The sequence below is a fragment of the Xiphophorus maculatus genome, chromosome 19 (genome assembly GCF_002775205.1).
Source record: "Xiphophorus maculatus strain JP 163 A chromosome 19, X_maculatus-5.0-male, whole genome shotgun sequence".
NCBI lineage: Eukaryota > Metazoa > Chordata > Actinopteri > Cyprinodontiformes > Poeciliidae > Xiphophorus > Xiphophorus maculatus.
The window spans coordinates 10,139,954-10,167,780 of NC_036461.1; the positions used below are offsets into that span (position 1 = coordinate 10,139,954).

General features: G+C 38.9%; 1 protein-coding gene across 3 annotated transcripts in view; it reads right to left on the reverse strand.

Annotated features, from left to right (window-relative positions):
* Positions 1–117: 117 nt before the first annotated feature.
* LOC102234535 (cysteine-rich motor neuron 1 protein) overlaps positions 118–27,827 on the reverse strand; it is a 42,165-nt gene continuing 14,455 nt past the window's right edge. For 2 of the 3 annotated variants that reach the window (XM_014471453.2, XM_023352952.1), the window contains 12 exons: positions 23,789–24,031; positions 19,438–19,617; positions 16,268–16,471; positions 15,348–15,476; positions 14,991–15,144; positions 11,610–11,731; positions 10,499–10,717; positions 8,215–8,430; positions 6,979–7,200; positions 5,168–5,290; positions 4,271–4,449; positions 118–3,419 (listed from right to left, as the gene is read on the reverse strand). In XM_014471453.2, coding sequence (XP_014326939.1) covers positions 3,222–3,419; positions 4,271–4,449; positions 5,168–5,290; positions 6,979–7,200; positions 8,215–8,430; positions 10,499–10,717; positions 11,610–11,731; positions 14,991–15,144; positions 15,348–15,476; positions 16,268–16,471; positions 19,438–19,617; positions 23,789–24,031 — 2,189 coding nt within the window. In that variant the 3' untranslated portion in view covers positions 118–3,221. The remainder of the gene's footprint in view (positions 3,420–4,270; positions 4,450–5,167; positions 5,291–6,978; positions 7,201–8,214; positions 8,431–10,498; positions 10,718–11,609; positions 11,732–14,990; positions 15,145–15,347; positions 15,477–16,267; positions 16,472–19,437; positions 19,618–23,788; positions 24,032–27,827) is intronic. The other variant, XM_023352951.1, reaches the window with a different exon arrangement.

Here is a 27,827-nt window from a genome sequence, read left to right on the forward strand (position 1 = left end):
GAAGCTCACAATGTCACACCCTAATCAGCTAATTAACTCAAAAAACTGTGTAAATGATGAGTCATTTTCAGTTTACTGACAAAAAAAAAATCACATTTTTATTTAAATGTCCTGGGATTTGAAGAAACACTCATAATGCCAAACAACCTATAAGGTTGCTAACTAGAAAAATCTTGATGGATTTTCTTGTTAGGAAAAACCATTCTGGTTAACAGGTTTTCCTGTTAACCAGTGGGCATGTAGATTGCATCCAATTATATATACGGTATATTTGGTAAATAAGTTGACTTGAAGACACTGAGATGGTTAATTTTTTACTCCCAGAAGCTTCTTTACCTTAAAGTTTATAGGTGATCTTAGCAGGGCAAGTCAAAGCACCAGTTGCGGTTAAGCCAAACGTCCAGGCCTTGAGTCATTTCATTCAGTATTTTACCAGCCCACAGAAGAGGTCTTCTACCTCTTCATTCATACTCAAACACCCTCACTCCACAACACCATCTCTGTTGAATCAATTTGCAACTGAAAAGCAATCAGATCTAAGGGAACTAAAAGTAGAAGAATTCCCATTTGTAGCACAAGTCTAGGACCAGATGTGTGTGGGTATGCAAGTGAAGCAAAACCTCTAACCAACACCATCTTGAATGACATCACTGATGTTTTTGAAATCCAAGTTTATCAGCACAAGCCTCTCCGGTTCACACATTTATTTTTAAAATAAAAAGCATAAATGTTACAGTTTCTAATCTAGAAACATATTTACAAGATTTGCAGCACTGAAATAAATAAGGTAGAGAATATAGCAAAGAGAAATGATAAACAGTCTACAATGTACATTATATTTAGCTACTTAAAGCTATTTTCAATAAAGAAAAAAATCTCAAACTATACTTTAGTATTAATAAATAAAGCTATGTGAAAAAATAAATAAGATTCTCTTACGTCTACGAATTTACGTTTTTACACATAGGACAGAGGTTTTACGTGTAAGCTTTTACGGTCCGCTTCTTTGTTTTAAAGCTTATGATTCAAACAGACACATGTACTGCAAACACTTCAGAATAAATTGGTTTCTGACCTATTTTGGCATTGGAACTGTTTCAGAATTGGGATATTGGCAAAGAAGAGACAACTCTGATCCAAAAACTAGACTGTTTTGCAATGCTTCTCGGAATCTGTCCTTTGTGCGGACCAAGCAGGTCCAGAACCTTCACCTCTAGTGGTTCAACGTCTCTGTGTACCTAAATAGTCCCTGATTGGGGCTTTTATTCCTTCAGGAATTTTGAACAATGATATTTTTGTTTTTCCTTGCTGGCTCTGAGGAAAGTGATGTGTCTTTAAAACACAGAAATTTTACATATCAACACCTACACATTCTCAACTCCTATAATGACAACACTTCACATTATTCCTCCGAATATAAACAGTGGATGATCCAAAACTCTTTATCCTTGTGTATACTACTTTTTTCTTGACACTGGCTAAATATTAAAAGCAAAGTAATGTGTGTAACAAAATACTAAGGTTGTAGAATTAAGGCTCTATAAATAATAATCCCAAGCAATTGCTGACATGTATAAACAGCAGCTCTGCTGCAAATAAGTGAAAGAATTGTTATGGACATTCCTTGCCGATCCATATATTTTTTTAACTTGTCTGGTCATAACCTGAAACAACTTGAAGGAACATCCATCAGCCTGGTTCACTTCTAATAGCTTTCAAATGAGTTACAGAGTTCTGGCTGAAAAAAGATGACTGGAAGATACGTTTTAGACTCAGTTCACCTCCAGTGTCTGCAGAAAAGTTAATACCCTTGAATTTTTTCACATTGAGTCAAACTGAAGCCATAAATTTCAATGTTTCTTCTGGACTGTATGTGTTAGACCAACAAGAAAAAGAAAACAACTGTGGAAGCAAAAGGAAACATCATTTTCATTTTATTTACGAATAAAATTCTGAAAGGTGTGGTGTACTTGTATATTTAACCTTGTCTACAAAATAAATAGGTTCAGTGAGTCACAAATGTGGATAATTGTTTTGGCAGGACAGTTTTTAGTTGTGAACTCCACAAATGTCATAAATATGAGAGAGATTTATGAGATTTGTGGAGTCATGCAGCAAGCACATGGAAAAATGTTGCTCTGGTCAGGTGAGACCGAAATGTAATCTTTTGGCCAATAAATTTTATGTATGATAGATTCCTATGGTGAGAAGTAGTGGTAGCAGAAATAGGATGAGAATCGAATTGGCTCTCCATGCAATTTGATAGCGTAAGAGCTTCTTTGCAAAATACAATTGGCAACATTTTTTGTCTTTATCTGGTGATGCTCCAAAAGACTTGCAGCTGTAACTACAGGAAGACGTCTTTCTACAAAACCTTTCAGACTTTTATTTGTAAAAAATTCTGAAAATCACATTTCCTTTCCCTTCAGATTCCTTATATTTTGTGTTGGTCAATCACAGAAAGTATTAGTAAAATGCATACATTTTCAGATTGTAATGTGACAAAATGTGTTCAAGGGATATGAATACTTAAGCAAGTCACTGCAGCTGCTTTAACTGGTTTTCTTTGAAAAAGGAATGGCTCCACTCATTTGAAGTTAGACAAAACTGTTATTTGTAAAGTGTGTGGGAATGTTCCAAATAGCATAAACATAACTTTAAAATGGCTCTAAAGTAAGAAACAAAACAGAAACAAGACCACATATGATACAAATCCTGTAAAAATATACAATAACTAAAATGAAAACCACACATTCTAATGCAGGGGTTTGAATCTGGCCTGCTAACGATGGTTACATCCACGATGCACTGCTGCATTTTGTGGGGGGGGTTAGCATTCTTAATGTTCCCTTTATGCCACAGCCCAAACCCCTGTCCTAAAGCTTTTTATCTTCCTTCTTCATCTGCAAAGTTCCAGTTTCAAATGAAACAGTAAGAAGCAAGTGTTTTACAGTACAAGAGTTTGATTCTGGCAGATGAGTCTCTCTAGATCCTCCTTGCAACCCAGACTGGCTGTATTCTTAATACATCCACTAGTCCATTGCCCTATAAGTTTGTCGCTCAATCGAACGTCCAAACTACGAAGATAATCGGCGAATGATAAAAAAACAGCATTGGTCATATGCCTCTTGCTGAGTTTATCTCTCACACAAAAGAAAAAGTGGGATAAACTGAGCAGTATGGGAATTTCTTTTGCTTCCGTTGCTGTTATAAATTTCTTTTTAGCGTGGCGTCCAGTCACTGCCCATGCTCAGTTTGGCCCTGGGAATGGTCATCTTCTCCGTGCAGGGAGGCGAGCTTATCTCTGGAGAGAAGTGGATGATGCCGCAGTCGCTCTTCATATTCTGAAACTTATTCTCCTTGGAGGTCTCCATGTAGATGACTGAATTTTTGTTCACATGTTTCTTCAGGATGACCGTCTGTGGGGGAGAAGAAGGGAAAACAACACATTAAGGCCATTATTTGGTAGACCTGCAGTGACAGCATCATGATTTATATTCACTGGTGCTTGCTTGTTGTAGAAAAAGAGATAACTTGATATTTTGACATTATAGGCTCATTTAAAGGTTTATGGGTGGCACGACCTTTTGCTATCTGAAAGCAAAGAGCAAAGGGAAACACCATTTATTCTTAAGCTGTGACAGTTTTAGTACTGACTGGGCCAGGAATGGAAAAATCAGGGAAAATGCTTCCTAGGAAAAGTCAGAAATTAAGCTCAACAGTAACATTTCTTTGTTAGATATTTTGCTTAAAGATGGAGCAATCAGGATTTTGTGTCCTATTTCCAACCTGTACATACTGGATTGTGTATGATTCCAATTTCTCTCTAAGAACTTTAATAAAACTATAATAAAAGACAACACAGACGATGTAATTTTCTATAAAAAGTGAACCCCTACTTTAACTTTGAGATTTCCAAATGAGTGCCAACATTTCCAAAAACAGCATATTCCAAAACCAACAGCTAAAAAGCTCAAATTGATAAATGGGAACTTTGTTGTACTCTTTTCAGCCTTCCTGTTATCTGCTAGGTTGTGCTCTCTTTTGTTCTATCGCAACCTAAATGAGCCAAAGTAATTTTCCCACCTCCTTTCCTCAGTAGCACCTTCCACACTGAAGAGCCTTTTTGTTAGCGTGACCTGATTGACGCTACATATTAAATGTAGCTGCAATCAAGCTGTGTTTCTAAAAAACTGTTCACTGGTTAGAGCGAGTCAAAACAAAAATCATCTCATGTCACCAGGCTATTAATTTGGGGATAATCGCTCACCTTCTTTGGTGCACTGTAGCAGGACATCTGCACCCACTTCTTTTTCTTGTTGATGAGTAATGCCACAATGAGAAAGATAATGATGGCCAAAAGGAGTCCTGCAAGGATCCATGCAGCTGATTGGTAAACAAGAGCCATCTCCGTATGGCTGGGGTAGTTCTCACCCAAATGTGGCTGGTCTATGTGACACAGAAAAGACATAGGACGTTTATGGAGCTGGATTTCTACACATTTCTAAATACCTAAATTCTCCACTTTCTGGGGGCCCCTGTCAATTTTTCCCTTTCTTAAAGTATAAAAACAGAAGCTCTCTATAAATATACAGAAAATATTACCAACCTTAGGTTGTAAATATATGCACTGGTGGACAGATAAATAAAGGGACTGACTGACATATGCATAGATGAATGGAAGGACAGACATTTGCAGAGATTATCTGATTGAAAAGTGGATCTATATAAGAACAACATGTCGGAAATACAAATATTTTTAAATACTCTTATTTTTTCCATATTTATCCAGACCTGGAAAATACTTAAACTCCTTGGGAACCGATGTATTCATCCCATGGAAAACTTACTCTGCACTGTAACATCAACATTTACTGATCCTAAATTGAAAACATCTTGTACTAATGATATACTCTTGGGCAGAGAAGTAGGTCCAGTCATTCAAAATGAAAAATGACTCCTGTCTCCCTCAGGAAGGATCATGTTTAGCTCAAGATCCATTTATCACTCTTGTTTTTATATACATTTCACTCATTTATTAAGCCATTCCCAACAGACCACATTAGCATAAACACTCTTAGGAACTGGCAGGAAGAGTTTGGTAAAGTTGCCATATAGCTAACAGGACAGGATCAGTACTGGAGGACGATGAAGAACAGACAGCTACCTGTATCAGCGGTGACAAGTGGGATGGTCACAGTTGTAATCCATGATCCACTCTGCCATGTGGTGGTGACCACTTCCTTTTGTTTACTGGTGGACACAGTCACTGATGCTGATGTTGTTGATTCTGTTCAGACAGAAGCAAGATGCCAATATTTTCAGAGTTCTGCAGTGAGTTAGTGTTTACACTCACTGGTGTTTCAACTGATAAGATGTGTTTATTGGATCTGTCATCCGAACTTCCACTGGGACGCTTTGTGCGCACATTATGTTAAAAGCTCTGTTTTCCATCGGCTAAATAACAAAACAGCTACACGTCGGGGTGAACAATAGGAGGGTATGCTTAGTTTTTCCTCTATAGGAAAAGCTGACATGGGACTTTGCCTTCCTGTGATGCCAGCAGGCGAAAGTGTTATGGGCCAATGCAGCCAGGGGACAGGAAGCACGTGTGAATGTGCGGATGCTCAAGGAATGTTTTCGTTCTGAGTGGACTGTGTGGGTCTGGCACATGGAATGTTTTCTATGTGATCCTGTTTGCCTGTTTAGTGTTTAAGCGGCTGGACCTAACAAATGGTCACAGAATCTTGTTCTCTTCTTTTTAGACAAGTAGCCCCATGACTCATAACATTACAACCAATATTACTAACACCATCATTCAAAAGTAGAGGGAAGTGATACAGTCCTTTGCAAAAGTGAAAAACAGTGTTTTGTTATAAGCATCAATGTATTTTTTGGGGAATTTTATGACAGACTGGAATGTAGAAGTGGATGGCTGTGAAGTGTCTTAAGTTAGTACACGGTTTTCAATGTTTTATATAAATAAAAACATAAAAAGCGAGGAATGCATTTGTGAGTACATCTTACACATGAATATGACCCTTGATCTTAACCACTACATTGTAGCTCCAACAGGTTTTCTTCCAGTATTGCTTTTAATTTAGCGCAATCCCTTTTTTCGTTAACTCCGAACACCTTCTTTGTCCCTACTTAAGAATATTACTGACACAGCATGAAGCCCCCACCACCATTTTTTGCTTTGAGGTTGGTGTGCAGTGTTTGATTTCTACCAATTTCTGTACCATCTGACCAGAGCACCTCCTTTCAGATGTCTGTTGTGTCCCCTATGTGCCTTGTATAACATATACTGTATAAAAAACATTTCTCATTGCTTTTATTAAACACTGGCTTTTTTCTTGCCACTTTTTTTTATAAGGGTCTGATTTGTGGACCAAATGACTAATAATTACCTGTTGACCAATTCTACCACCTGGGCTGTGACTCTCTGTAGCTTCTTCTTAGTTATCATGGGGGATCTGGGCTGTTCTCTTTCTGTTTTTGAACAACAGACTGATATGTTCAGAGCTTGGGATATTATTTTATATGCAAGCCTTACTTTAAAGCTGTTTACAACTGTCACAACAGTTGTATTTATACTGAGCTTACATTATATATGGTGCATTTTATTTCTATATTCTAATTTGGCATTTTGGAAAGTAATCTGGTACCACTAGATTTTATAAGGAGAATCGGTGTAAGAGGGGGATATATGCACACCACTCTTATTTGTAAAATCCACCTCAGTGTTGTGTGCTATTTTGTATTGGTCTCGAATAAAATCCCCCTAAAAAATCCATTCTTGTTTGCAAGGACAAAATGTGAAAATGTTCAACATCCATGACAACATTTTCAAGGCACTGTGCATAATTTCAAATGTGCCAACTAAACAAAATACTGTTTCAACTAAAGATAACTTCCCAGCACAAAAGGCAGCTTTCTCCCATCAATATTTTTCTCGACACCCACCCAAAAACGTACCGAGACAATGTGGGCAGCACTGGCCCTTGAGTAAAACTGGTACCCTGCAGCTGGCTGCCGGACAGTGTTGGGAGAAACACTGAATAGTGCCATTGTTGCACGTGCAGCTTGTGCAGGCGTTGGCCTTCCAGGAGTCCCCGGCTTGCAGCATGTCTCCTTCGGCGGTTATGCAGAACTCCTGTTGGCTGCTGTTCACTGGCAGCAAGTTGCTCTCTGTCTCTTCTGCCGGTGGACACATGTAAATCTAGTTAATAATGAAACACTGCAGAAGCCTGTCACATTAGAGCCACTTACATCACTTAAGTAAAGCCAGACATATGTGTAATGGGGAATGCCATGCATTGCCTAATTGATACATTGCCTAATTGATAGCTCATCTTCTAAGTGACCTGTGATGTTTAACATTTCAATCCGCAAGGGTTACAGAGCCATAACAACAGCTTTCCAGGTGACTCTCTTTGGCAGCTGTCACTTAAGCCCAAAATCTTATCTCCATTTTGGACAAGACTGCAGGGCTGAGATCTATGGCCTTTTAATGACCATACTGAGGGGGACTCAGTCAGTATGTACAGACGCCACTGTATACATCCATTACAAGGCTTATCAGTGAGATGTGTATTATTCTCACATTCCTGGTGACCAGGCCCATACATTTATCAAAGCGAGGCCTCTGACAGTCCATTTTTGTGGGTGTAGATGCAGGGATAAGGCAGGCCGGCATTCTCGAGGAGCAGCTTTCAGATGCAGTCATGCATAGATGATTTGTGGGCCTCATTCTTGGGAGTGCATGGGAAATGTTTGTAAGTTTATAAATGTGTGAGACATTCTGAAATGTTTGGCTTCAGTTGTAAATAAAATGTGCATGTGGTATTACGTTTGCCTCAGCACTGGAGTGGTACAGATGCAGAAAGATTACAGTCTTGTCCCATCAGCAATCAGACAGTTAGACGAGTCTCTGATGTGGGCCGCTGGGTGAAAGCAGTCCACATGTTCTAGTTCTTGCCTGGAGGAGCTCTACGTAAATGCAACTGGTCTTTGCTGGTTTCTTTATGGGCCTCTGTGCTTGACATAAAACTGGCCACAAAGAGCAACATGCAAGACCCTACAAAACCACATGCTGATAGCACATCAACAGCAGCTTTAAACAACCCTGACCTGCTTCACATGGCTCTTCCTAAAGCTGTTCAACCTTGTTGTTTTCCTGAAGGGAACCCCTCCTTTCCCTTTTTTTATTACCTGGGCACATATGGCAACAGGTGTCCTTGTTTCTGATGGGTGTCTGGCAAAGCGCTGGGGGACAAACTTCCGTGTCGCACAGGACGCGTCCCTTCCTGCAGGTGCAGCGCGTGCACTCATCCAGGTTCCAGGTTTCCCCTTCCACATAAAATTCCCCTCCAGGTGCTCTGCACACCACCATGTCCATCCCATCAGGCTGGCCACTGCCGGACTCATCTAATGGAGAAAAGAAACAATTTGTTTCTCTTGTTTTCTGTATTTACCACAAACACCTTATGTCTGACCTTTAACAAACTTTTAACTGTCTCCCCCAACTACCTTGAAAATAGCTTGGCTGGACTACTTCAAGCCTCTTTCAGATACTCATTTGTTCTGATATCTACACTTCTATGTTTCAGCTAAAAATCCTCTGAAAGGTCCTGACTTGGAATGGGGAGTTGAAATTTATCAAGTCCCCATTCCCGAGGTGCATCAAGGACCAATACGTCCCTGATGCACCTCGGGAGATAGTAGTAAACACACAACTAATATTAACTGCAGGGTATAAAAAGACTCAATTTGCACATATGCACAGAAGACATCATATCTTTCTTCGCTGTCAATGTAAATAATTTGACAAATATGTGCTGATGATGGAAGAAAACAACAAGCTTGAGGAAATATGTGAAGCTGACCGGAGTTAGCCATAACAACCTCTGATGAATCCACTGCTTTGTGAATCTCCTGAGTGAATTGTGTTAGAATGATTGTTTATATTTTTAAGCTCTCACTCTAGTTAAAAAAATTAGGGAGGAAAAAATATGTTGTGTAATCCTATTGATGTAATAGTTTTGTTAATTAATTTGACTAATGATGAAGATATATTTGCTTACTTTTCTTAAATAAAAAGGAGTTTTGAGGAATTTTGCCTGATTTCTAATCATTGACAACTGTATTCATAATTATGAATATGAATATATGTATTTATATTCATTAACATCATTTATATTCACAAACATCAGTAATCATCAAATCTGACATAAAGAGTAAATTACAGCTTGATTTAATCATGATCAATCAGTTATATTTTAGCAATATCTTGACACAATGAAGGTCAGAGGCGATAAGTGCAGATCACCGTCTAATAAAAAGAAGCCTCTGGCATGGTACAGAAGTCTGTTTTTTCACACACTTAGCTCAAAACATCTTTAGTGTCTCACAGAGCAGAGCACATCTGCAAAGAGTTAGACTGTTGTCCCCTGACTAAAAAGGGTGCTTAGCAGAAAGTAGAAGACAGTCTTTCATTTCTAAATATTTGAACAGCCAGCTGAGTCACCCCTCCATAAATATCCCTTACAAGTGGGAGAGTTGTGGATATAAAAGTGTGGGTGTGGATCAGCGAGCCTTCCAGTTCCAAAAAAACACATAGAGAGTGTGACTGTGCCGAATTGAGAGGCCATGAAGTTTAAAATCTAAGAGTTGAATTATGATATGTTATTACCAGATGAGGAAAGTGTTTAGGTACAACTGCTGTTAGTGTGACCACACCAAGCAAATTGTGCTATGTTGTTGGAAAGGAAAGACTTTCATCAAACAGTTCCTCTCTTATCACAGTGTCTCTTGTAAGACTGTTATCGGAATAAAAAGACACATGTTATGTGTGTATCTGTGTTCCAAACCAAATGTATGTTTCTGGCTTCAGTAGTGATTGTTTATAATTTTTTTAAATGAGGCTACAAGCAGCTAATACTGCAACTCTGATCTTAAAAGAGACATAGAAGTTTATTACTTCATTTGTTTTAAGTATCTTTGAACTGTGGCCACATTGGGATGGTTATTTGCACAGAAGTGGATGATTATTTACAATGAAGATGGACACTAGTGCCAACTCTGCCGTTGGCTGTTCCAATAGTCAGCAGATGTTGCTTAGTGATGTCAAGACCTAATTTGGCTAATTGGTCATAAACTCTACTCTTGATATTTTAACTATTTCTATTTGCTTTACTTTGCTTCTTTTGAAGCTAATTAATTATTTTATTCATGTTTTCTAACCCTATCTTCCTTTTTTTCTTTTTAACTGCTCCTATCTATTATTTTCTTGCTGTGTAGCAACAAAAGAATAGATATATTGGTGCAACTTGCTTGATGGAAACATAGTTGACTTGATTTGATTTTGGACAACTAAAAACTTACATTGACTTTGCTGCCAGTGCAAGCTCAATATCTAATCTTATGTTGTATTTATTGCAACAAGACATTTTCATAAAGCAGAGACATGGGAATGTTTCTCACAGTGAAGCCTTACCTTCACATGTAGGACAGCATTGGTCAGACTTGACAACAGGATGAGAGCAGCTGGGCATGGGGCATGATATGAGCACACACATCTCCCGTCCAGAGAGGCAGTAGCAGTCACGGCAGCCGTCGTGCCAGCTGTCACCCTCCTCATATCTGCGACCATTGGAAGTGAGGCAGAAACTGGGCATAATGACTGGGATGGTTGTGCTTGGAACTTGGTCAACTTCTAGAAACACAAATATACACAGTCATGATATATAGAAAGTATGACCTTTTTGATCTTGAAAGAGAAAAACATCCAAGCAGTTCATTTTCTTTTCACTTAGAGAAAAAACTGTTCTTACTGACAGCCACATAGTTGCTTCTAAGTCATTTCACTCAGTTAGACACTGCCTTGAGTATAAGATTGTTCAAATGCACCCAAAGACCTTGTTAAGAGCAAGAAATTGCCAAGTTGTCACAACACAGCTTTTAAAGTCTGAAACAATCTGTGAATTGTTCAACTTAGGCAGATGCTTACAGGACTATTCATTTAGATTTTAGATCTGAAAAACATCAATACATTTAAACAGGCTTCCAAAAATGTTTTCTCTTTCATTTACGTCTCCCAAATCTAAAACAGAAGCTCATTCAGAATTTTTAACTCAGGTAAACAGAGGATTATTTACAGAAGATGTTGTTGAGTTTTTGTTTGTGTTTGTAGAAAGGAACAGCTGCTCCCACTATCCAAGAAAACCAGGAGATTAAATATTTGTAATATGCCTAAATTGGAAAAATAAACACATGGCAGGAAATGCAATCCAACATCAATGTAGCACTTCACTTATTTCCTATTCATGTTGATCTTAAGGTAAATGAGATGGTTTTAGCAGAGACTACTAATCAAATATCCCTACATCTACATTTGCCTTTAAAAGACTCAGTAATTTATCTTATTTAAATAAATCATCAGTTGAAAACAATCTAGATGCAGTAGAACCCAGAAAACTAAATATATGATGACTCCAAATTAGATTATTTTGCATTTCTGTTATAACTTCTGGTGAGCTAAAATTTGGAGATGTTCGGTTTTTATCAGTGCTGAGATTAGATTCGGTACTGAAAGGTTACTTTAATACCTTTGCACATGCAGATGTTGCAGCCCTTCCTGTTCTGTCGATAGCCATTGCTACAGTACTTGTCGCAGGTGAAGGGAGGACATTTCACACAACGACACATTTCACAGCCATGTTTGTTCCTCCTGCAGGGTGAGACACACATTGAAGCACATGTGATCAAAAGTCTGTTACTACAATGGCAAATAAGCTATGATGTCCCACATAATTGTTTCAAAGACTGGATTTCTTCAAGATCTGTGAAGAAACATGGCCTTCTGACACATTGAAATAAGTATTCTAAAGTCACGAATAATCAACATCTGGACCAGTTTTTCTTTCTTTATACTGGTTTCTTTGGAGAATGTCAAATAAAAGTTCAACATGTGAGTTGCTTGTGGTTTGAATATCATACCAGTTCTAAAGACTCTGAAAGGGGCACTTCAAAGCCAATTCAGATGCTTTCAATTCTGCCTGTTGCCATCTGTATTGCCCCAGAATCTCCAGTTGGTATATAAAAGTCTTAGTGAGCAGTGGACTGGTAAGAGTTAGGGTAGATTTTAAAACATTGTTGTTGACGTTACAGAAAAAGATGGTGGAAGAAGGGGGCTTCCGATGGCCAACCTGATAATATACAATTTTACTTGAATGGAAAGTTATAAGTATAGATTTCATGCAGAGTGAGAAGCAGAATGAAATGCAGAAGCTGGAAACAGGACAGTTGGATTCTATTATCTGCCCAATAAACATGGATGGGATACAGCTTGATTTTATCAAATCACAGATAAAAGAATAAACTGTATCCACCTCTTTACCATTCACTCAGCTTTCCTCTTTATTTTTCTCTGTAGCTATAATTTTTTTATTTTGAATCTTATGCTATTTCAAACTTAAACCCAAATAATGACACCATTAATCTTCATCTGCCGAAATTAAACAGACTCCAAAATCTATAATGCACCGCATAAAGTGGATGCAAATCTCAGGCTCAGCAAACTGAAGACTCAATTCATGCTGAAACAGCAATAAGAGTGATAGAAACAACACTGTGAGTGGCCAGCCAGCGCCTCTCTGTACAAATACTGAGAGAGAGTCTGGCAACCTTATAGCAAGGCTTTGTTTAAAGATGGCATGTGGAATGCAAAGCAAGTCTTTGGGTTCCAGAGGGGATAGAGGTTTTTGGGGAGACACTGGGGAGGGGGGAGAGGGAGTGAGGGGGGAGCTTATTAATAGACTGCTGGCTCAGCAGAATTTCTAATGTAATGTCTGGAAAAAAGCCATTCATAGTCTGTGTTCACAATGTTGACATTTTTAACTAAGAAGGATAAATTACACATCTTCAGTCTCTGATTCAACTTTCTGGATGCTTTCTGCATAAGTATTCACAAATCTAAAAGTTTTTTTAATCACATTACTGCCACAAGTTTCAATATAATTTATTGGATGTTCTTATGACAATCAGAAATTAGTGCATAACTTTGAAGTGAAAATAAATGGATACATAACTTGTTTTCGCCAAAAGAAACACAATGAGTCAAATTTGTGTTAGTCTGTCACCTCGAATCCAAGTAAAATACTTTGAAGTTTGTGATTGTTCATCTTACAACATATGAAAAAGTTCATAAGGTACAAAAAAAGGCTAGTGCAAAGAACTTTATATAAACTGGTAATTCTAGAGGCAATTCTTCAAAACACGCCTAATCCATTTTCCAGGGTTTGTTTTTCTCCTAGTTTGGATTTGAACACCAAAAAACTCAGAGGATGTCATCAAGTGATCATTATAACTTGGTTTGTGTTTTGCTTCATGGTAACTACAATCAGGAGTGTGAGAGGACAAATCTGCACTGTGAGACACACAGGCTCTCAGAGGATTTCAGACCTCTAAGGCAAGACACAAACAGCTGCTTAGGAAGGATAAAACAAAGACTTCCTGCTCTTATTTCTGCCCCCACAGGATCCTTCTCATACTTTCTTCCTTTCTTTGCAACTATATTAGGCCTGTCTTCAGCCATAGCTCCCGGATGCAAGGCTGGATATTAGAAGTAGCAAGACTATATACGTTTCTTGTAGTTGTCTTTAGTCCTGATGCAGTTTTGATCGTTGCATTGAGACAGGATGATGACTTATGAAATAAGACTAGTGCCTGGGGACTAAGCATTCTGGCACAGAGCGCTCCCAGATGTTTGATTGGGCTAAATGGGATTAGGAGGGGAAAGAGTTGCAGGGAGCTGAAAGGCTAACGTGGACCCCACAGAAACATAATCGCACTCAAAAAGAGACACATTCATTCACAGATTCAGAATCCTGGGAATGGCCACCAAGGTAGATGGGTGCTTTGATCGCAGATGCCAAATAGCTGCTGACATACTGACTAAAGAGCAAGCACAGCCTGCAAGGTAATGCGCGATAAGATTCAATAAGCACTCAACTGATTATATAAACACAGCAATTTACTGTGCACTCAAGAGGTGACAGGTCTAAAACACATAAAGCATTTGATTAACATGGTTCTTAAAAAAAATTATGATGTCCTCTCCCACACCCCGATAAAGAAAATAAAAATTTATGAAGTTCAATACCCGTAAGTTTTGAACTTATGGATTTGCTCATTGCTTTCATATGAGTTTTAGTTAGAATACTGGACTTCTGTGTAACATTGCAACTTAGGGTCTTTTCCATTCATTTTCTGTCAACTTCCTGTACTTGACAATAAGGCCTGCTTGGAGTGACTCCCCCTCAGTTAATTCATATTATGACATATTATGCTAAAAAAGAAATGATCCATGATTTAGTTTGATTTAATTGATAGTTATTCTATGTGACTTACAAATTACTTGTATTTATCTAATGAATTAATTAATCTAATAAATGTATTACATGCAATTTATATGCCTCCAATTTTAATAATTTAGATAATGTCTACATGATTAGATAGGAATAAATTAGGATTAAGTTAAAACTGATTCAGTCAGTTGGACAAATCTGGCTCATTAACACAATGCAGGCACTGACTTAATCAGCAAAATATGCATTAAAATTGTTTCTCATTTAATCAAGGGAACGCATAACAGTCAACATTTTAGCTGCATAAAGTGCTTTCAGCAGATTACAAGTTGCAGGGGCTTAGTCTTTATCAGCTGCTCATTAGTAGTTATCAATTGTCAAAACAGTTGCGAAACGTGCTTCTGGCAGATACAATCTGATGCATTGTCGGGTCAAAGTTTTCAGGTACAAAACAACACGAAACCATAAAATAGTGAAGGTGCAAAACAACCTGCAGAGCCAACAGAAACAGATGACTTTAAACAGGCTGAAACCATGGGCCTGTTTAAACAGATGTTTAGACAGATGAGAATAGCTGGATTTGAGTGATGAGAAACCCATTGGGTAATCAGGTGAACATACACATATCCATAAGGGCAGGTCTTTGTGCAGGTCAGGGTTCGGCACTTGGGAGTGGGGATGCTGCACTCACACACCTCGCAGCCCAAATCATCCTTCTCATATCCCGACGGACATTGCAGAGAACAGTACTTTCCCAAGTCAGGACAGGAGTCATCTGAAAGAGTTGAATTAGAAAGGTCATCTTATAAAGCTTCAGAAAAGCAAAGACATAGTGTACTATTTGGCTGTGCACATGAAGATTCCGCTGACAGAGCGAAGCATTTATCATTTTCAACAAGAAAATGATAAATGTTTATTTCAGATGTTTATTACACTAAAATCAATTCCTTGAGATTTCAAACCAAAGGTAAAACTTACTGTTGAGACACTGGCAGAGGAGGCACCCATTGTGGTCTTGTTGGAAGCCATAGGGGCATTCAATCCCTGAAAGGGAGCAATTTTCCAATGGTGGACACAGCAAAGGGCTAACTGTTTCATAGGATGGCTCTGCAAAATGAAAGAACAGTGACAGACATAGTATTATGACATAAAAATATAACTTTATCAAACATAAATGAGCATTTGTTTAAACCCCCTCTGGTGCAACATCTAATCTTTCTTTCCATCTATGATAGCTACCTATTTGCACATTTACAATGCTCTAAACAGCAATTACAGATAACTGCAGAGCAATTACACTACAGTAAGGTAGGTTACACTCTAAGATGGGATGGTACGTCTGTGTGTTACTTAGTGGCCTCCCATTAATAAGTTTAATGTGTCTGGCATTCGCAGAAGCTTCAGTCTGCCAGTTTAGATGAAAAAGCATCCCCGGGGGCTTAATGCAAATTCACGCATGGCTCCAGACTGTCTTGTGTTTGAGCCAACTTTACTGTAAATCTGCATTATAAATAAAAATAGAACAACTGAACCGTTCTTGGGACATTCTGTAGGAGGAGTGGCTCGTCGAGCTGTAATTAATTTTACAAAGAAAGAAAAGATCAACCTCAATTATGTAGCCTCCTGCTTTGAAAGCATGCCGTAACCTCATCCACACAGGTGGGTCTCATTTTGGTGGGCAAGGGCAATAAAGAAATACAAAGCACCCTACAGCTTGAAGAATGCACTATGGCCTCCCCTTTAATGAGCCCATGCCGATATATTCTTTGTAGTAAAGCTGCAGGGCCACAAGAGCCTTACCCGTGTGGTATGTGGGTTAATGTGTAGCTCAGAGAATTTGGCTGTCTATTAAACTTAATAAATACGACAGGATGCTTGGTTGGAAAGCCCTCAGATACCTTCGCAGAAGGGACAGCATTCTCCAGGAATTTTTACAGGGTTCTGGCAACTCTGTTTGCAGGCCATGGCTGTACAGTGTGGATCCCCATCCACACACTGACAGAATGTGCAGTCGTCTTCTTTCCACTGTTCCTCGTGGGTTCGGAGTTTGTTATTCACCCAGCAACTAGCCTTAGTGCTGTCCATCGACATCAACTCAACATCTGAGGAAGAAAAATACACATCCATTATACCTTCTGGTACAAAAGTAAAGTAAGAAAGGAACATTTTATGTACTTTTGTTTTGTGAAGCTGTGTTTTTAGTTTACTTGGGTGTCAAAATAAAACCATTTTCAGAGTTGATTCTCCATTCTCGTCTGCAGCTGATGCAGACAGTAAGAAGCAGGGAGTCCCCCGGAAGTCAATAAGATACTGAGACTTTCGTTTGAACAAGAGCCAATGACAAAGCACTCTTGAATTTGGGAAATATAAACATGAGTTTAAATGTTTGCGGTACAGCTATGTTATTACAAGTAAGGTTTTCTAAAGTGCAACACAGACAGGCTTTAAAGTTTCACAATATCTAGTCCCTGCAGAATCCACTCTAGTTTTTGGCAAATACTACAACTTCTTTGTTCAAATCTTAGTCGTGAATCCCCAAGGCCCCGGGTCAAAGGCCAAGCCAGACTTCTAATATATCAATTGTCTCTCTGAAAAAAAGAAAGTGCTTTTGTAGATTTATTCATTAGCCTTGAGTAGAAGCCATAAAGTTTTGCGACAGTTTTACAGTTAACCTGATGAGTTATTCTGCTCACTTTTAAGTAATGGATGACAGTGAAGGCAAGCTCTTAACCTTGCTTTTATTTGCCATTTTTAAACATCTTAGGCACAATCTTAATGTATGTAAATCTAAAACCATGGATATTTCCGTTTTTTTATGAAAAGAAAAGTTTAATGTGTGAGTATGAAAGACATAAAGGTAGCAGTTTACGGTGTACAAGAGCAATACTGAAATTGTGATTGCTAAAATCCCATTCAGTAGACTGAGATTGGCCTAAGCTGATTTTTATTCACTCAATGTATACCTAATGCCTTCATAAAGTGTACCAGTTCTGCTTTAACAAAAATATTGATGTTTACTTTTGCACTGAATGCAAATGAAGTCAGAAGAATTGTTGGAACACGTCTGTGGTTCATTCAACTTTTGAGACAGCAAGAGAGATAAAAAACTGCAGTCTTGGTGTTTGATCAAACTGCTGTTTTAGTCATGCTAGTATCGCTAACTATCCATCTATTGTTTATACCCGTTTATCCTTGCACGGTTGCGGCAGGGGATATGGGTGCTGGTACCTTTCTCCAATGGTCATTGGGCTAGAGAGGGGGATACACTCTGCACAGGTTGCCAGTCTATCACAGGTCAACACAGGGCCACAGGAAAAACAACCCTGCACACACACAATCACTCCTAAGGGCAAGTTAGAGACACCAATTATCCTACTATGTGTATTTTTTAGGCTCAGACAGAATCAACGCCTGTAAGAGAAGACTGGGCAAATTCAATGCAAAAAGGCCCCAGGCCAGGACTCAAATTCAGGATCTTCTTACAGAAAGGCATCAAAGCTATACAAACTGCTAATAACAGCACTAGCCATGCTAACTTCTAAAATAAGACAGTTTATTAAGATCATGAGCATGGCTAAAGCAATAAATTGGTCTTCATTGTAAATATTATCAAAAGCCTGTTTTACATTAGCTAATCTCTCACAGACTTTAGCTATTAACAATTTAATTTTTACTTCTTAGTCATACAGCAGATGTGTTCAAAGTGCGGCCTACTGGCCATTTATGGCTCGCTGTAAAACTTTGGGTGCACCCCCCCAAGCAAACTTCTAGAATGGAGCAAAACTGGCATACAGGCATTTCATTTACACTTTTTCATTTTTCAGGGCAACATATTTTATAAATCACATCTTCTTAAAAAAATATTAGGTGCAAAAAATTTATCCCCATTGATTATGGTGCAACTAGAGCCACAAATAACCTAGGTTTTCTCAAAAGCATATCTCACTTTTCAAATGAGACATTTTTTTAGTATGATATTGAGCAGAGTAAAGAAAAGGTACAAAACTTTCGTTTTAATAATGTTATAAAAATATACAAATATTTGTGGCCCTCAAGGGCTTTGGCCCTCATGACAAAAAGTTTGGACACCACTGTCATACAGGGTGTTCTAAAAGAGCACTGTGTGATTAATCATTCAAAGGTTTTTGTTTATTTATGTATTGATAGCCTTTATTTGATTTTAAGTCAAATTGATTTTCTGTTAGAGCAGCATTCAAATCATCCAAAAGACTCCACATTTCAAGGTGATCCTCCAACGCTCCAACTTTTGCCTTCTATCCTTTCTCATGCATTTGATTAACTGTAGGTATGCTGGCAGAGGCCAATGTTGGCTGCAATCTCTGTCCACAGGCTCCTGACTGACTATAATGTGGTTGCCAGATGCACTGCAAAACCTTTTCTTTTCCTAAGCCAAACTGACATAGCAAAGCTGCCTACCTGGCTTTGAGTGCATGCCTCACAAATTAGACCTGCCCAAGATCTTGAACAGAAATTAAAATTCAAAAGAAGATCATGAGCATGACTAAAGCAGTGATAGGAAAGAGATCTGAAAGATCAATTGTAGCTTATGTTCTTTAAAAGTACTTACATTTTATTCTCTTATGTAACTTTCTGAACTTGCTCATAAGGTTTAACAAAAATAGTCAGGGCAAACCAAAATAGATGTGAAAGAAAATTGGAAAAGTAGTGTCCTAAGAAGTGGGCATCTGTGTCATAATTTTATTTATCTGTAGATGTCCAGTTTACGTGGATATGTCACTAACAGAAATTGCTCTACAAAATCTCAGTTTTTCAGATCAAAAACCAAAACATTTGGTTATCACTGTAAATCCGGTTTTCAAAGTTTGCTATTTTGCAAAGCCTTTTTGAAAGTCTCAGGGTTTGTTCTCACTAAAAACTGAAGATGAACTGGTGGTGCAAACAGAGCAGAAAATCAGCATTTTTCAAAAATACCAACATTAATTTAGAAAAGGGCCTTGGGCTCTCTCATTAGAATAATGTGATGGTTCAGCAAAATCTTGAACTAAATTGACACATTTCAGTGAAAGAATGGCTTGGGTGTGTGTACCTATGCAAACGGGGCAGCACTCGCCCTCTGGAATGTAGAACTTTTCACAGTCCAGCTCACCACACTCAGCTTTGGAGCAGAAGGAGATTCCTCCGCGGCACTGACACAGCCAGCAGGGGTCCATGCGGTATACCTCTCCTTCTGAGAACTTTTTGCCATTGAAGACACAATTTGGAGAGACTGCAAAGACAAAAATAGAGTTAGTATTAAACTAAATTTTATATAGGAAGGACAATTATCAGCACACTGGGGTTTGGGAGTAAGTACACAATACTTTGTCCTTCATGCTTAAGTCCAGCTCCTGACCACATTAGAAAAATAGTACAGTTGTCAGCAACATCTTCTTAATCAGTGAGAGGCTGTCACAACTGTGCATGAAAACAACCTATTCCTAAATAAATTATCTTGTATTATTGATTGAATTGTGCAATCCAGCACATGCAAACCTAAACTCTGATAACCACAAATTACATTTATCAGAAAATGAAAGTGGGTTTATGGTTAGGAATTTCACAGGGACCTAATAAGTGGACTCAGTCAGAATCTTTGGTAAATTCTGAGCTCAGTTCTCTGCTGACAGGTGGACTCAATCTCCGCCTTGGCCTGAATTTCTCCAACAGAATGCAAGCATTTATAGCCTCTTCAAGAGGCATTCTGTAAACTATGAAGCACAATTATCCTGAATTAATTCACCATTAGAAACCTGAATTCAGTTTCTCTACATGGTTAACAGGTACTGAGGTGTCTATCAAAATAACATCTTACCTAACATGGTATGTTTTCATCAAGACACAGATGCCTTACATTAAATTAGAATGTGGCTATTCCATGAATTCAATTTGAAAATTAATTACAGAAAGAGTGTTTATTTCTGTTACAGATAATGATTATGGCTTTTAGCTGATGAAAACCTTTCAGTTTCTCACAAAATATGAATATTACACAAGACCAATGGCTCTTTCCATTGGTCTTGTGTTGAGTCTAGTGTCTTTAACCTTTTTCTAGACAATATCCCATAGGTTTTCTAGTCAGTGAAGCTCAGTGTTACCAAGATCATTACACATTTTGCTATGTTTGGCAGTGTGGTCAAGTAAAATGTCCAGCTGGAAAGTAAAAGCAGCATCTAAATAAAGTTTGGAGAAACCTAACACTAGATCACAAGCAACTTGAGCTCTTTTTTGAGATCATCATTTTCAATCTACAAGCTACATATGTTCTTTACACCTCACAATCAGCTGAAAGGACCTGACATGAAGTTGATCCTCCGATATTGTATCTTTAATACACCTGGGGAGTAAGTCCTTAAGCCATAGAGACTATGAACTGGTTGACTGGTTGCATTGAGAAAAGTTATGATCAAGCAATCGAATACAGGACAAAATCACCAGCAAAGTCATGAACTTTGAAGACTAAGCAACAGTCTGGTCTCTGGTTCTAGAATGGCTTGTTAAAACAAATGTAACAATTATAACTCCTCTCCTATATAGGAGGGTTGCTTCATGGACCTCTCAAAGCAGGGGCTATGCATGTTGCTTGTGTACATTTTTCTAAATAACTGTTTCCTCTCACCTAACTTTCCATTAAGATGCTTAGTAGCCAGCTTTCTTTAACAATAACCTTTGTGTTACACCCTTCTTAAGTAAGGGTCAATCACTGTCTGCTAGATCAGTGGTGTCTTGGATAGTGTAGATCAAAACATAAAATCTCTAGATTAATATCCTTTTAATGATGATGTAAAATAATTCATCATGGGAATTAACAGAAATTAATATCTTTCTCTCAATGTGCAGTGAGTTTTTGAATAGAATTACTGAATTTCACTTTTTTGAAGATACTTTAATTTATTAATATGCACATGTATGTGAGAAAGTGTTACAGAAGACAACCTACTGTCTTAAGGTAACATTTCTTGAACTGATGTGGGAGTCTTTTGTAGTCATAAATGAGATCAGAGGTCATGCCTGCATCTGTACACCATACCTTTAGGCGGATAATCAAAAGCCTCCTCGCCAAATGACCCCATGCCTCCCGACAACCAGCACTGCGCTCCTAATACGAAGCAGGTGGGAGTTGAAAGTAAAGCAGGGGATTTGTTGATCTTTTATTACTCTCCTTGTCCATTTTTCACCCTTCTCTTCCCTTTCATTCTCCGTTCCTTTTATCCCACTTATGTGTGTATCAGAACAGACCAGAGAAAATGCAATAAGTGCTTCAGCCCGGCTAAATCAAAAGGGAAGGCAATGGCTTTTTAACGCTCAGAGAAGCAATAGGAAGTCACTTTAAGGGGACGCTCACATGTGATTTCCTAAGCTTTTGTTAATGGTAATCCCTTAAATAACATGTGGAGCAGAGTTTAAATTCCAGTCGTGCTTTATGGTGTTCATCCTTCAATAAATTGATATGAGGATTTGATGTGGAGATAGATGGACTCGAAAACAATGAGCAGAAGTCTATCTAAAATCATGACAGTGGTGAGACCAAAACATTGTTTTTTCATAAAAAATAAATAGTGGATGGGAAATTTAACTTCTATCTTTAATGCATCTTAAAATCTTTTGAGGACAGTTGTTGGCTGCATGCTCAAAACAAGATCAAGTCTTCCATGGTAATCTCAGCCTTGTTGCTTAACATCAGAATGAATCTTATCATCATGTGCAATGTGAGTAAAGTCTGACATCATGGACATTTTCTGTGAATGTGCCAATCAGAGTGTTAAGAAACAGCAGCTAAACAGGATCATCTGTGACATCATGTTATTGGTCCAGAACAGTGTTGGAAGTTTTAGAAACTACAATAGTTGTTCAGTCAGTAGAAGAATACCTTCCATTGTTTATGGAAGCCAAAATTCACTAAGTGCATTTGGTAATTGCACACACTCATCCTGGCTAAAAATGAGCCCCTCGACCCAGCCATGGAAACAATCCAATCGTTCCATACCACTAACGGAAATACAATACAGGGTGTGCTAAAATGTCTTTCATTGGAGGATGGTGTCTCAAGTGATTTAGTCATGCTGTGTCAATGTTGCTTCAGAAAATTTACAGAGAGGACTCTGTCTGTGCTTTTGTCCACTTCCCTTTCTGTGGAGCTTTCTGACACTGCAGGCAGTCATGCAGGGCCTAACGGACAGTAGAAGCAACACAAAAGGCATCAAGCCCCAGGTCCAAAAAGCAGCGGACACTTGTTATCAAAACACTGATCCTGTGGCCCCCACGGCTGCCATTCAGCCCCCGCCGGCATGCCGGACTCGATTACCCTCCCCACTGGCAGACTGGAGCACATAAAAAGCATTCCCATCAATGAACTGTTGAACCTTTTCCCCTCTGGATGTGTGACCAGACAGGAACCCTTTGACATTGCACTCCTGTTCAGAAAATTCATAGCCTAAGCACTTTTCTGGTCACCAGGCTTGTTAAGTCTATTAATTCCAGGACACGGCACACATTTATACATCTGGATGAGTCAGAATGGGAACTTGTTCTGTTGGTAAAACACTGAATATTTGTTGGGCGGGCAGAGTAAACAGGCCAGTACCGCAGGTCCCCTCCCTGCTGGCACTCCTGATTGCCTGTGCTCTACAAAACTCAAGATTTTAGAACTGTAGTTTTCTTTTCCCCCTGTTACTGTATCATTTTTCCCCTTTTATGTCCCATCTCTTTAGGTTATTTGAAAAAAATTCCAAGTCTCTAAAGTAATAGGTCAGGTAATAGGTAAAAGCCAACATTGCTGTTTTCATTCGATATGACTCTTTTTTTCTGCATACATGGTCAACAAGCACAAAACAATCTGGACTACACAGTGGTCCAGATTGTGACCACTGTGATGTCCGCTGAGAGTCCTGGTGGACCCAAGTGGACCACTACAGATGACAAAATTAATGTCACATGCAGGCTTTGTTCTCCCATAGCTTCTGTTTTTAGAATGTGTTTCTAACAGAAAGGCTATTGCCGACACACTGCCTCCCTTTTTGATATTTGAGTGGTGGAAATCCAGTTTATTCTTTTCCCCTGGCCATTAGTTTAAAATACCCAGTATAATCTAGGTTGTACAAAATGAACATGAAAAATGAGCTATCTACAGCTGGTAAGGTATTGGCTACTTATATCCTTCTAACAGAATCTTACTTAGAAAATTCTGAACTATTTCTTATAAACTCTGGGGGAAATTGACTCAGCACTCCTAACACTTCCCATCTAATCAGCAACTTTCCTTTTTTCTATTCAGCAGGGGAAAGCCTCATGCAGGGGGGAATAATTACCTCCAGATCAATGAAGTACCTCCCACCAACTGTGCAACTGCTTCTGTGAAGGAGAGCAATCAAAGTGTGTGGTATGTACTTCAGTGGAATTACCTTTCTGGCACTCAAAGACGTCACAGCAGTCTCCTGGCCGACCGCTAGCCAGACTGATCAGAACAGCGTGCTGGCCGCTTGGACATTGGGTTTTGTTGCAAGCACGGAAATCACATGTGCACTGGGGCGGCATGGAGGGGCAGCACCCAGCAGGGGGCGTGTAGCTCTTGGTCAAGACCGACCCTTTAGGGCAAGAGGGCAGGTGCAGGGCAGGACATGTCACCCCAGCACACCTCAGCTCCTCTGAAAAACAAAAAAAAACATGACTTATGTTAACATTATAAATGTGTGTAATACCATTTTCTGGAGCTCTGGGCTCTGACAGTACAAACACTGTTCTCGTCGAGGAAGAGGTGGAGACTGCTTCCACCATGTGAGAGTGCAAATCTGCAAGACAGCTGGCTGGTTGCAGTGTCAGTTGAGTCACTTCAGAAAGGTGCTGCTGCAGAACTCTGCACGCAGTCATCAGATCCTCACTTCAGTCCAGGGCAACTTTTACTGCAACCTGTCAGGAAAGTGAGAGCACAGGCAGCTCTCTCTGGACATGACACAGCACTCCACAGATCCTGTCGACGCGACTCTGATCCCACTCTCCTTGGCTCGTATTGCCCACAATCCAAACAGTTTCTCATGCTCTAAAACCCAGTCATTAATAGTAGCCAACCTTGAACAGAGCTTTGCTTCATAGCAGTTTAAAGACTCTCCTTCACTTAGCATACCAGGCTGCGTTTGTCTATTCATCTGCAGAGACAATATAATGGCTCTGATAGCCATTTTGGGGGGGAATGTAATGTGCAGCCAATATGGGCGGGGGGCTCAGTAGTGTATTTTGGAACCTTTTCAGGAAAATAAAAGTAGCACCCTCTTTTTTCAGATATTGCTTGAGAACAGTTGTACGCTTCCAAAACAAGGCGTTACTTAACCTGAAGGGACATGCTTATTTTGGTTCTCTCTGTTACTGTAATGTTACCAGGAGACATAGAGAGGTTGAAAGCAGATTGATGCTCCAACTGTAACCAATCAGTCTTTCCTCATTTCCTGTTGCAAATACTGGCAACATGAAAGCCACTTTTGCCACTATGAGTAGTGATCATGGATAACAATGAACACAGACCTGCACCTCCAGTGAAAAATAATAATAATAACAAAAAAACCAAAACATGACATTGACAGAAGAAACATGTGAACAAATGATTGCACTACGTCAAACCAAACTGTTTATGATTTTGTTATGAGAAATGCTTGACAATCTTTGCATACATCTGGTTTTTGAGGAGAGGAAATTAAACAGGCTCGAGGTTGCGTAACACTGCTTGGGGTTGTGGTTTTGTAAAGTTTCCAGAGTTTTGTTGTAGGCCTTCCTAAGACAACAGTCTTTTATGATGTGTCTCAAAAGACAGGTAAGCAGGTGGTTTGCTGCTCTATGCTGCATATAGCCAAAGAAAACTCAAGTCACTTTCTCTGGCATATCGTTGAGAAGGACCCTAGAAACTGTATGACTAATGGTTTTTAAACCTTGAAGACATAACTTGTATTTTTTTAAAGTGGATTTTTGTGATTTTGTTATTGGTAGTAGTTAATCATTTCAGTAGTTAAGTAGTTTTTAATAGCAATTAATCACAAATAATCACAAATAACCAATATAGGTTTTAATCCTAAAACCTATATTGACAAAATAACCCTTTTCAATTCAGAAACCGTTTTTGCTGCTAAAGTATAGATGAAAAGTGGTATTATACCCATTCAGCTTCCAAGTGTTTAGGAACCTCTTATAATTTATGCAACTTCGTATTTGCTTCTTTGTATTTGCAAAAATACAAAAGAAGCAGTTTGTGCTGCTCCAATATGTTTTGCATTGAGATGGTATTTTGTGAAAGGTGTGAATGCGTAGTGATTGATTAACCTCTACTATAGCATTGAATCCCTTCAATTTGACTTGCCTTAAATTTCTCAAATGAAACTTTTTAAACTAACTTGTTGCAAAGTCATGTCGAAGAATAATTACTATCCCTTTCATAAGTATAATCAGTGGAACTTCTTTAGTTTCCACACTATAACCCTCTGTGGTTCTAGCGACTGGAAATGTTGCAAAATCATCAAAAGTGTTTTTCTTGAACATGATGTAAAATTACTTCACTTCTTTTAGCCAGCTGACTGCCAGTGTCAAAAGACTCTGGTGGTGGCCACATTGCATTACCCTGTGCTCCAAACAGCCGGAGAAATATTCAGTCACTCTGGTACTCACTCTGGAATCTCTTTGAAATTACTTTTTAACTATAGTAATTTTTATTGTGATTTTGAGACTCAAAACTTTTTTATTCTTCATTAAATGTCAAAAGCCTTTAAAAAATCATTTCAAAAAATAGTCTACTCTCCTGCAATGCGGTTACCTGCCTGACCTCAAGTAAAGAGGTCCTTTGATTTGGTGGGTGGAGGGATCTGATGGCTGAAATTGAGAAGAAGCAAAACGTTCAGGTTTTCTGGCTCTGGATGAATACAGCAGGAGTGTGAAGTATCTGTACTGTACTGTTTACTCAGGCAACCTGGGAACAGTGAACAGAGCTACAAAGCTCTCATTGATAAACTCAGTTACTAAATGGTGTCATAGCAAAAGGAGGGAAACCCCCAGAATCAACGTTAGGCTACAACATTTTCCAGGGTTTTTGGCCAATTTTCTAGACTGAAATTAAATATACTTGGAACTGCTGATTGCCCGGTGTTTTACATAAAAATAACGTCTAACACAGTCCACTGCTGCTCAGTTGAACCAATTTTGCATTAGAAAGAAAGCTCCAAGCTTTTAAAAATCCACAGAAAACACTTTCTCTGTATTGTGTGTGACTCAGAGGAGGCTGATTACTCTTTGAATTGCGATAATGGCTGGGGTTAGAGAGTGCTGGGAAAAGCAGCTGGCAGACACGCCATTGTCATTTAAATGAACAGAATTGTATCCTTCTGTGGAAATGCTCCAACCCTTGCAGGTCTAATTAATATATGTTTTAGCTGGAATATTTTTAAACACAATAGGCAGGCACAGAGGTTGGAAAGAGTCAGCAGCAAATGGATTTTATGCTGCAGCTTTTGTGTTCTATCTCAATGCATAAATGGCTGTAATTAGTGAGTCAGCGACCACAGACTGAATCTTTGTAATACAATGGTGGCAATAATCCAACTTGTACAAACATAAATGAATAGATTTCGTATGCTTGATCATTTCCATATGCATATTAAGCAGATGTTCTATTTTTTGGAAAATCTAGAAAAAGTGGAATATGAAAACTATCTTGCAACCACAGATTGATCTCTTATGTAAACACAGTTTATTTCTGGCATCTCCACAGCCCATTGAAGAAGCAAAAATCCTTCACTCTAAATAGCTTATTTTGCTTCATGCTGGGTACAAGGAGCTCAGTCTTTTTCTCAAAGCAGAGCAACTCAACCGGGCAGAGGAGGCTCCGTTGACAGCCTGAGTTTACTCATGGAAAAAGTGCACAATGTGAGTTCTGTTCACCTACTGACTTTGGAAACAAATCAATGGAGAACAAAGCCCTCTCAGTCCAGCTGCCTTCCGTGGGTTCCTGGTCTATCCTCAGGTTTTATAAAGTTGCCCCACAAGGGACACATCGGGCCGTCTCTCAAATTAAGTTGAGGGGGCATGGCCCCATGCCCACCAACAGTTACAACTGAGAAAGTCTGTTTTGTTCAACCTGTACTTTCGTACATGTAAGAGGAAGCTGACTTGGACGGATTCAGGGCAAAAGGCAGAGGCAGGGTCATCAGGTAAAAGTTTAGTGAAGATTTCAGAGCTCCAGTAGAGGCTGGAGGAAACTTGGAGCATGCAGAAGCTGGCATCTCTGCATTTCTTTCCTTAATGACTTCTGTTGGTGGAAGTAATGTGCTACTTCTAAGGATTGCCACTTCACACCCAGTATGGTTTCCAGTTTAAATCTCAAAAAGTCCTCTCAGTGCACAAGATCTGCCAGGAAGTTTTTCTTCGACTGTTGGAAATTGTACATGTTGGATTAATTTCATGCAAGTA